This window comes from Podarcis raffonei, chromosome 2 (assembly GCF_027172205.1).
Source record: "Podarcis raffonei isolate rPodRaf1 chromosome 2, rPodRaf1.pri, whole genome shotgun sequence".
Taxonomy (NCBI): Eukaryota; Metazoa; Chordata; class Lepidosauria; order Squamata; family Lacertidae; genus Podarcis; species Podarcis raffonei.
Window position 1 is genome coordinate 118,620,064 of NC_070603.1, and position 10,815 is coordinate 118,630,878.

Genomic DNA, 10,815 nt, shown 5'->3' on the forward strand with positions numbered 1-10,815 from the left:
GAAACTGTTCCCTGAAATTATTAGCCGTGAGGATATCTGGCTCCTTATAAATGTTTTTAGCTCTACTTAGTGCTTATTATGGGACGCAGGTGGTGTTGTGGGTTAAACCACCGAGCCTAGAACTTGCTGATCAGAAGGTGAGCTCCCATTGTTCGGTCCCTGCTCCTGCCAACCTAGCAATTCGAAAGCACATCAAAATGCAAGTAGATAAATAGGTACCACTCCGGCAGGATAGTAAACAGCATTTCCATGCGCTGCTTTGGTTCGCCAGAAGCAGCTTAGTCATGCTGGCCACATGCATGTACGCCGGCTCCCTCGGCCAATAAAGCGAGATGAGCGCTGCAACCCCGGAGTCGGCCACGACTGGACCTAATGGTCAGGGGTCCCTTTACCTTTAGTGCTTATTATATATTTTTATTTGTGGTGTTCTGCTGGCCTGGCCTTCTGGTGGTGGTGGTAGGGTTTTTACAGGGTGGGAGAGGCATAGAACTGCAAATAATATTTTAACAAGTGTACACACTGCGTCGCTTAAGATATCAACTTGTCTGAACTGCTTTCTTGGTGACTTTATTATGCCAACAGTCCTAAATCCATTAAAGCGAAACCAAATTGAGGAAAAAAGTTAAAAGCCTAACTAAAAATTAAAAACAGCTTTTTAAAAAAGCGGCAGAGAACTATCAGGAACCTTAAAAAAACAAACAAACAATAATGAAGGAAAAACATGGGGGGTGGGGGGTTGTCCCCTGAAGCTGTATAGATTTCTTAATGGTCAGATGATGCGGTGGTACCACCGCAAACAAGGCCCTGCTCCTCACATCCAGGCCAGCTGAAGTTTATTTGAGGTTCTTGTTGGAAGAGACATGATGATACATATATAAAAGCAGGCGTTTCACAGGGCCAAAGCTCAGTGGTAGAGCTATATAGGGTGTGCAGAAGTAGGTCCAATCCTCAGCATCAAGACCCCTGCCTGAAACCCCAGAGAACAGCTGACAGTCAGTGTAGGCAATAGTGAGCTAGATAGGCCAAAGGTGTGGCTCAAAATAAAGCAGCTTCTTGTGTTCTTACGTCGTTGAGCATCTATCAAGCTCAACCCTCAATGATCTCTCCAGGGATGGCCGAGATGGACCCTTCCTGAAGCCTGTCAGACAGCACTGATGAGCTAAACGGGCCAAAGATCCGATTCCGTATGATACAGCTTCTTCTATTCCTCTTGCGTTTGTATGATTCTGCTCATGTCCTCTGGAGGCTTCTATCAGTAAGGAGAGGTGAGCTCCATCAATACTTTCCCCACAGCTCAGACATTCCTCAAGATTCCCCCAACTAGCAATCTATGGAGTTGTGTGGAGAAGCGAGCTCCAAAAGCAAACATTTTCCGCCCGCGTGAGCACATCTATTGCTCCTGCCTCGCGTGGATAATCTGATGTCTACGAAGGTGGTCGCTCCGGCCAAACTTCTTCCCACACTCCAGACATTTATACAATTTCTCCCTTGCATGAACCATTCGATGGAAAGCAAGGTCTGAGCTCGCACCGCAACTTCCTCCGCACTCGTACTGTTTCTTGCCAGCATTAATTATGTGACGGTTAACAAGATACGATTTGCAAGATAGACTCTCGTCACACTCTGAGCAACTGTACAGTTCCTCTCCCGGGTGTAAGCCTTGATGCAAAATCTGGGAGTCGTTCTGACTCAAGCTCTTTCCGCACATGAAGCACTTGCGCAGCTTTTCCAGCGGATGGATTCTTTGATAGGAAGAAAGATTTGCGTTCTGGCAGAAGCTTTCGTCGAAGTCTGCACACGGATATAGTTTCTCTCCAGCATGAATGCGTTGATGTGCAGTAAAAAGCCGGCTCCACCTAAATCTCTTTCCGCACTCCAAGCATTTGTACGGTTTCTCCCCCGTGTGAATTCTCTGATGTGCAATAAGGGACTTATCCCAGCTGAAGCTCTTTCCGCACTCCAGGCATTTGTACGGCTTCTCCCCGGTGTGGTTTCTCTGGTGACAAGTGAGGCTTGCGCTCTGACGGAAGCTCCTTCCGCAGACGGCGCATTTATACGGTTTCTCCTCCGCATGGATTCTCTGATGGGAAGTAAGGGAGTCGCACCGGCTGAAGCTCTTGCCACACTCCAAGCATTTATACGGTTTCTCCCCTGTGTGGATTCTCTGATGAGAAGTAAGGCTTGCACTGTGGCTGAACCTTTTCCCACAAACTGAGCAGGCGTACGGTTTCTCTCCGGTGTGAATTCTCTGATGCGAAGCAAGGTTGTCGTGCCTGTTGAAGCTCTTTCCGCATTGTGGGCACTTGTAAGGCTTTTCTCCCGTGTGAGTTCTCTGGTGCAGATTAAATGCTGACTGGCAACTGAAGGCTCTTCCACACTCGGCACACTTAATCCTTTTCTTTCCTCTGCACGTTGTGTGTTGTTTTAGGGCGCTGTCACCATACTGGAAAGGGGCAGATTTCTCCCCCTGTGTCTGAGTTTGTTTCTCCTCCTGCTTCTTTGCTCCATCTTGACCCTCCAAGTTCTCCCCACCGTACTGACCCGTGGCTGTTTCCAACGACACGCCCAACTCTGCTCCCTCGTTCTCACTCTCCCAGACGTAACCTGCTGGAATATAAGGAGAAAACTGGATAAACCCTCTGATCAAGGGAAAAGCAGAACTGATTGTTGTAGGAGGACAAGTCTATCAGCTTCCCAGGATGAAGGTTAGGCTCTGCCTCTGTCGACTGCGAAGGCAACCCTCTGCCTCCGCGGTTGGAAGGTATGATGGCCTGGGACTCGGGCTCAGACTCGGAACCAGAGGAGTCTCAGTCCGCACTGGATCCTTTGCCTCAGGCGGCATCTGAACCCAGTCTGGGGCCTGATTCTGAAGAGCCCCAGTCTTCACAGGTTCCCCTGCAACAAGCACCAGCTGGGCTGTGTCAGGGGCCTGAGCCTGCCCTGGCTCCAGATGCGGGGACTACCTCGTTGCCTTCAGCTGGGCAATCACCTACAGCTACTCCACTACCAGTTGGGTCAGGAGAGGCTGAGGCGGCCTCTGGGTCTGGTAACCCACCGACATCTCCCGAGCTGCAGAGACTGAGGTCTGAGAGAAGGAGAGACCTGAGTACTCGCAGGAGGAGTGCTCGCTTCAGGCTGTCACCATCCACCACAGAAGCCCTGTTGCACAAGCAGAAGTCCATGCACAGGGCTTCATCTTATGGGTCTTGCTAGATGAATCCTGCCTAACATTACAAAGCATACAGAAGAACAAGCCTTGCTCATGCAGAACTGGCACGGCTTCTGTAAGGGCGAGAGATGTCACCCAGAGATGGATGTTTTTTGTTGGGCAAACAGGACTGCTGAGGGGAGTTCATACCTTCAGCATCTCTAAATAAAGGCCAAAGGGATACTTACCTAAGGTGGTCACCATCCCAAGAATCTCCAGCATCACCTCCCTGTACAGAGCCCTCTGGCTGGGCTGCACCAGGGCCCATTCCTCCTCAGTGAAATAGAGGGCCACCTCCTCAAAAGTCACTGGTCCCTGGAAAATAAAAAAATGTCCTTCCCTCATCAGTATCCACAGGCAGGGTGTGAAAAGTGCTTCTCCCTCACTTATGATTTGAAGGGATTTTTGGACACCGGCTTGGAAACTTCAGCTGAAGGGCAGTTTAAATATAAAATATGATCAATAATATTTTTAAGACTGCAAACCTGAGGGGGAAAGCCTGATTGTTTTCATTGATCTGTAAGCTACTCAGAGATCCTTTTTTGGCTGAAGAGCAGGATAAATATATACAGTCGTACGTTGGAAGTCGAAGGGAATCCATTCCGGAAGTCCGTTTGACTTCCAAAATGTTCGGAAACCAAAGCACGGCTTCCGATTGGCTGCAGGAAGCTCCTGCAGTCAATTGGAAGCTGCGGAAGCCCCGTCGGACATTCAGCTTCCAAAAGAACGTTCAAAAACTGGAACACTCGCTTCCGGGTTTCGATCGTTTGGGAGCTGATTTGTTCAGGACCCAAGCCGTTTGAGATCCAAGGTAAGACTGTACAGTGGTAGCTCGGTTGTCAAACCTAATCCGTTCCAGAAGACCGTTCAACTTCCGCAATGTTCGACAACCGAGGCGCAATGGGCTGTAGGCAAAGTCAAAGGAGAAATTTGAGGGGGAGAAATTCAGCAGAAGCCGTTCGACTTCTGAGGCGCGTTCGAAAACGGAAGTATTCACTTCCAGGTTTTTGGCGTTCGAAAACCGAAATGTTCGGCTTCTGATATGCTTGAAAACCGAGGTACCACTGTATATATATCAATATATATATCAATAAAGAGTATCCCTCCTACCTGAGGTGACTCCAGAGCACCTGCCTCCATGCCAGTGCAAAGGGGAGAGGGTCTGGAAAACATTTCAGATGCCATTTCACTACCTATGAGGGAAGATGAAAAGGGTCAAACTATCTGCAACTGTCCAACGAGGCCTTACAAATAGCGGGGGAGAGAAGGCAAGCAAAATGTGAGGGAGATAGTGAAAGATACAGGAAATTGAATGCAGATTTCCAAAAAATAGCAAGGAGAGACAAGAAGGCCTTCTTAAACGAGCAATGCAAAGAAATAGAGGAAAACAATAGAATGGGAAAAACCAGAGATCTGTTCAAGAAAATTGGAGATATGAAAGAAACATTTCATACAAAGATTACCATAATAAAAGACAAAAGTGGAAAGGACCTAACAGAAGCAGAAGACATCAAGAAGAGGTGGCAAGAATACACAGAGGAACTATACCAGAAAGAAGTGGATGCCTCGTACACCCCAGATAGTGTGGTTGCTGACCTTGAGCCAGACATCCTGGAAAGTGAAGTCAAATGGGCCTTAGAAAGCACTGCAAATAACAAGGCCAGTGGAAGTGATGGTATTCCAGCTGAACTATTTAAAATTTTAAAAGATGATGCTGTTAAAGTGCTACACCCAATATGCCAGCAAATTTGGAAAACTCAGCAGTGGCCAGAGGATTGGAGAAGATCAGTCTACATCCCAGTCCCAAAGAAGGGCAGTGCCAAAGAATGCTCCAACTACCACACCATTGCACTCATTTCACACGCTAGCAAGGTTATGCTTAAAATTCTACAAGGAAGGCTCAAGCAGTATGTGGATCGAGAACTCCCAGAAGTGCAAGCTGGATTTAGAAGAGGCAGAGGAACCAGAGACCAAATTGCAAACATGCGCTGGATTATGGAGAAAGCTAGAGAGTTCCAGAAAGACATCTACTTCTGCTTCATTGACTATGCAAAAGCCTTTGACTGTGTCGACCACAGCAAACTATGGCAAGTTCTTAAAGAAATGGGAGTGCCTGATCACCTCATCTGTCTCCTGAGAAATCTCTATGTGGGACAAGAAGCTACAGTTAGAACTGGATATGGAACAACTGATTGGTTCAAAATTGGGAAAGGAGTACGGCAAGGCTGTATATTGTCTCCCTGCTTATTTAACTTATATGCAGAATTTATCATGCGAAAGGCTGGGCTGGATGAATCCCAAGCCGGAATTAAGATTGCCGGAAGAAATATCAACAATCTCAGATATGCAGATGACACAACCTTGATAGCAGAAAGTGAGGAAGAATTAAAGAACCTTTTAATGAGGGTGAAAGAGGAGAGCGCAAAATATGGTCTGAAGCTGAACATCAAAAAAACGAAGATCATGGCCACTGGTCCCATCACCTCCTGGCAAATAGAAGGGGAAGAAATGGAGGCAGTGAGAGATTTTACTTTCTTGGGCTCCATGATCACTGCAGATGGTGACAGCAGTCACGAAATTAAAAGACGCCTGCTCCTTGGGAGAAAGGCGATGGCAAACCTAGACAACATCTTAAAAAGCAGAGACATCACCTTGCCAACAAAGGTCCGTATAGTAAAAGCCATGGTTTTCCCAGTAGTGATGTATGGAAGTGAGAGCTGGACCATAAAGAAGGCTGATCGCCGAAGAATTGATGCTTTTGAATTATGGTGCTGGAGGAGACTCTTGAGAGTCCCATGGACTGCAAGGAGATCAAACCTATCCATTCTTAAGGAAATCAGCCCTGAGTGCTCACTGGAAGGACAGATCGTGAAGCTGAGGCTCCAATACTTTGGCCACCTCATGAGAAGAGAAGACTCCCTGGAAAAGACCCTGATGTTGGGAAAGATTGAGGGCACAAGGAGAAGGGGGCGACAGAGGATGAGATGGTTAGACAGTGTTCTCGAAGCTACCAGCATCAGTCTGACCAAACTGCGGGAGGCAGTGGAAGACAGGAGTGCCTTGCGTGCTCTGGTCCATGGGGTCACGAAGAGTCGGACACAACTAAACGACTAAACAACAACAACATCTGCAACTTTCACCTCAAAGGGGGTATAAGGAGAGTTGGGGGAAACGGTTCAGAAATGAGCAATGGAAATGATCAAGGGGGTTGAGGGAACTCCCTTATGAGGAAAGGTTACAACATTTGTGACTTTTTTTATTTACGAAAAAAGGATAAGTATGTGTGGAAGGAAGGCAGACACACACACACACACACACACAAAACAGAGGTACGTAAAATTATGCAGGGTGTGAATATTTAAAGTAGAATTTTATTTTATTTTTATTCATTTACTTATTAAATTTGTATACCGCCCATACACCCACAGGTCTCAGGGCGGTTCACAGGATAAAATTACAATATAAAACCACAAAATACACAATAAAAATAAAAACAACCCAATAGCTGCCACCCAACACTTTTTAAAAGGCCATCAGATGACAATCAACCAAAGGCCCTATTAAAGAGGAACGTTTTTGCCTGAATTCAGGCTCATCCGGTTGAAGTTGAAGATTGGAAGATTCAGGGCAAGACAAAAAGAAGGCCTTGTTCACACAGCACATTATTAAACGATGGAACTCTCTTCCACAAGAGGCAGTGACAAACTTGGATGGCGTTAAAGAGAGAGATGTGGAAAGTGGCAACCTTTATTTATGCAGCATAAGGAAATGATTGCAGGTTACTAGTGAAGAAGGTCCCCAACACAGGAAACGAGAAGCAGTTGTAGGTTGGGGGGAGATAATGGATGGATGCTTACCTGTGGAGTGATTAACCTACCTGGATCTCTCAGTGCACGGAGCGCATCTCTTCAATGAGCCTAAAAATTTGGTTAGGGGAAGAGCTCTTGCGGGAGTCCTGCTTTCTCCAGCACGCGGAATTATTTGCCTTAATCTTGCATTTCCCTCCCTGCGGCCGCCTTCAGCATCTCTGCCAAAGCAAGAAGAAACTCACGTGGAACACTTTGCATTTTTCCCCCTTTCAGATCTGCGGAAGAGGAAAGGGGCACATACCCTCTCTCTCCCCCCCTCCCCAAATCTCCTCCTCCTCTTTGCAATCTTCTGCTCTAGGAATGTGGGCTCAGATGCTGTTGCTGCTGTTAACCATTGAAAAGCAAACAGGGAGGGAGCTGCGTCTTGGCATCCTTCAGAGAGAGAGAGAGAGAGAGAGAGAGAGAGAGAGAGAGAGAGAGAGAGAGACACAGACAGAGAGAGAGACAGAGAGACAGAGCAGGAAAGGCGGGTGATTTCAGGTGTGTGTAAAATAGCTGAATGCCTCTCCATGAGAGAAGCAGTAGCTCCTTGCTTATGGAAAGCTAGCTTGCCAGGGAACAGGGGAAAACAAAACCTTTCTCCCCTGGTACCTGGAATTTAAATTTGTGGCAACTGCGAAAAGGACTCTACAGTCCACGAGGCAGACGGAGGCAGCCACTTCAGGCCATAGCTGTCAACTTTTCCCTTTTCTTGCGAGGAATCCTATTCGGAATAAGGGAATTTCCTTTAAAAAAAGGGGAAAGTTGACAGCTATGCTTCAGGCAGTGGAAGCAAATACTAATACAGTGGTACCTCGGGTTAAATACTTAATTCGTTCTGGAGGTGCGTTCTTAACCTGAAACTGTTCTTAACCTGAAGCAACATGTTAGCTAATGGGGCCTCCCGCTGCTGCTGCACCACTGCTGCACGATTTCTGTTCTCATCCTGAAGCAAAGATCTTAACCCGAGGTACTATGTCTGGGTTAGCGGAATCTGTAACCTGAAGCATATGTAACCTGAAGCGTATGTAACCCAAGGTACCACTGTACTAACACTAATCATTTATTTATTGTACCCCATCCATCTGACTGGGTTGTCCCAGCCATTCTGCACCTGGTTGATCCAACAGGGTCATTCTTAGGTTCTTAATAACCCCTAGCATAGGATTTGCCCTCTTGGCGGTTTCCACAAATTCCAGGGGGAAAGGTTCTGTCCTCGTCTGTTCCCTGACATGCTGGCTTTCTATAAGCCAGGATTTGCTGCTTCTTTCATGGAGAAGCATTCAGCTATTTCCCACAGGCTCCCTAAGTCTGCTCCTCTCCCAAGCAACCTGAGATTTCTTCGCAGTATCTGCCTGTGCTCCACCCTCTTCATCCCTTTGCAGATTCTGAGAGATCAAGAAGGAGGGGAGCTGGTCAGAGCAGGAGGGGGAGACCCCCTAACTTATTCACCAGCCTGACTCATCTCTGCCTCTTGGCTCCTCTCCTCTTCTGCCTCTGATTCTGGACGGCTCTCTGCCACAAAATATTTTTAACACCATACAGCTTCCTTCACCCATTAATACCTTGGTTCACGAGGGGCACTTTTCCTCAGTTACCCACTCTCTAAGCCAGGGGTCCTCAAACTTTTTAAACAGGGGGCCGGTTCACTGTCCCTCAGACACTGTTGTGGGCCGGACTATATTTTGAAAAATAATAATAAATATAAACAAATTCCTATGCACATTAACGTGTTATAGCTAATGACTTGCAGTTCAAACAATGTGGATTAAAGGTAAAGGAGGAATTGGCTAAATGGAAGGGAAAGATGGAGTTTTCCAACTTGAGCTATAGAAAGTGGAAACTGTGCCTTTTAAACTTGCTCATAAAGGGTCTAGAGTTAGTGGCAGAGGAAACCAAGTTTGCCTATGACACAGGAACTTGCCAAACTGAGTGAATGCACTGCAAAATAAGTAAGACAGCAAATGCAATTCAGTTTCCATGAGCGTCAAGTGATGTCTGCCTCCGCTGAAAAGGCTTGATTTCCCTCAGTGTCCCAGTGGGTCAAGGAGCCTTCCCCCCCCAGCTGCCGGGCCCCCCAGGAGCCCCAATACTTCGCCTAGGAGAGCCTGGAAGATGTCGATGGACTCTCTCCACAGAGCTCCGCAGCTGCCTCTCGTCTGCCCGGCTCAGCTTGGCGCTGTAGTCCTCCAGAAGGCACAGCGCTTGCTGGGTGTCTGCAAAAGGACCACCGTTGCTGTGGGAAACCCTTCTCCTCCCCACCCGGACCCCAGCCCGGCTCTTCCCCACAGGCGGCTGCGCTTGGAGATGCCCTCGCTGCCTTGCTCGGTCTGCACTCTGCACGCACTCAGAGGCTCCTGAGGAATTTCAGGGAGACTCTGGTCTGGCTCTGCTGTCCGTCACACATGTCCTTAAGGCGAGGGGTGTCTGGGTTTGGTCAGTTCCTTGTTGGAGCTTGGGGAGCTATCTAACCCTTGCAATCCAGGGTCTTTGTACTAATTTTAGTCAATGCATTCAAATGGAGAAGGCAGGGGAGCTTTAAGTTGAACAAATCCTTTAATTCCAGTATTTCTATTGTTCTATTGTCTCTTCCTAGAGAGTTTCCCAAAAAGAGACGCTAAACCACAGAGCCTAGGACTTGCCGATCAGAAGGTCAGCAGTTTGAATCCCCATGACGGGGTGAGCTCCCGTTGTTCGGTCCCTGCTCCTGCCAACCGAGCAGTTTGAAAGCATGTCAAAAGCAGAGGTACCACACTGGCAGGAAGGTAAACGGCATTTCCATGCGCTGCTCTGGTTCTCCAGAAGCGGCTTAGTCATGCTGGCCACGTGACCCGGAAGCTGTACGCCGGCTCCCTCGGCCAATAAAGCGAGATGAGCGCCACAACCCCAGAGTCGGCCACGACTGGACCTAATGGTCTGGGGTCCCTTTACTTTAGCGTTTCCTGCTTATTTCCCATTGTTGTTGAAGGCTTGAAGGTGGCGCCTGCCGGTGGTTCAGAAACTTCAGCTGCTGCAGAATTTGGCAGTCAGGTTGCTCACCGAAGCAAGACGGTGTGAGCATATTACACTGATCCTGGTCCAACCACACTGGAAACCAATTAGTTTCTGAGCCCAATTCAAAGTGCTGGTTTTGACCTATAAAGCCTTAACAGCTCAGGATCACAATACCTCAAGTATTGCCCCAGGCCAGATATCATCCTCTAAGACACTTCTTCATGTGCCTCCTCCATGTGTGGAGGGTGACAAAACAAGACTGGGACTTTTCTACAGTGGCTCCGTTTGTGGAAAGCTCTCCACAGAGAGCTTTGGCTGGCACCTTCATTATGCGCCTTTAGGTCCTGAGCGAAAACATTCTTCTTCAGCCAGGACTTTGGCTGAATAAAGGACAGTATAACAAATAATAAATGAAATATACAAATGTTTGTAGTAATAAAAAACACATCTTTCTGGGGAGAAACTCTCCTGCACAAAACTGCTGCATTAAAAATAAAAATAAAATTTGCTATTGCATGTACAGAAAGTGGGGAAGGGGAAGGAAGCAGCCTTTTATGCGAGTGATTCCAAATCCTTGCATGACTTGCAGGCAACACAAACATTTTTTTAAAAAGTTGACTGCCCTTTCGGGCAAATCTGGTACATCACAAAACATGTATTTCACAAATTCGTTTTCTAATATGGTGTGTTTCCAGGCTTAGAGCAGCACACATGATGTGGAAATTCATGAAGGAGTTCCTGACCAGAGATCCAAATAAAACCAGG

General features: G+C 47.3%; 1 protein-coding gene across 2 annotated transcripts; it reads right to left on the reverse strand.

Moving 5' to 3' along the window:
* Nucleotides 1-1,143: 1,143 nt before the first annotated feature.
* Nucleotides 1,144-3,886, reverse strand: LOC128409270 (zinc finger protein 501-like). 2 transcript variants are annotated; one of them, XM_053379610.1, is made up of 2 exons: nt 3,397-3,886; nt 1,144-2,604 (listed from the first exon to the last, which is right to left on the reverse strand). In XM_053379610.1, exons 1-2 carry the CDS (start codon nt 3,551-3,553, stop codon nt 1,391-1,393), a joined length of 1,371 nt encoding a protein of 456 aa, XP_053235585.1. In that variant the 5' UTR covers nt 3,554-3,886; the 3' UTR covers nt 1,144-1,390. The 2 variants fall into 2 exon arrangements, with proteins under 2 accessions (XP_053235585.1, XP_053235584.1); XM_053379609.1 differs by having other exon boundaries at nt 1,144-2,607; nt 3,397-3,885.
* Between the last annotated feature and the right edge of the window lie 6,929 nt (nt 3,887-10,815).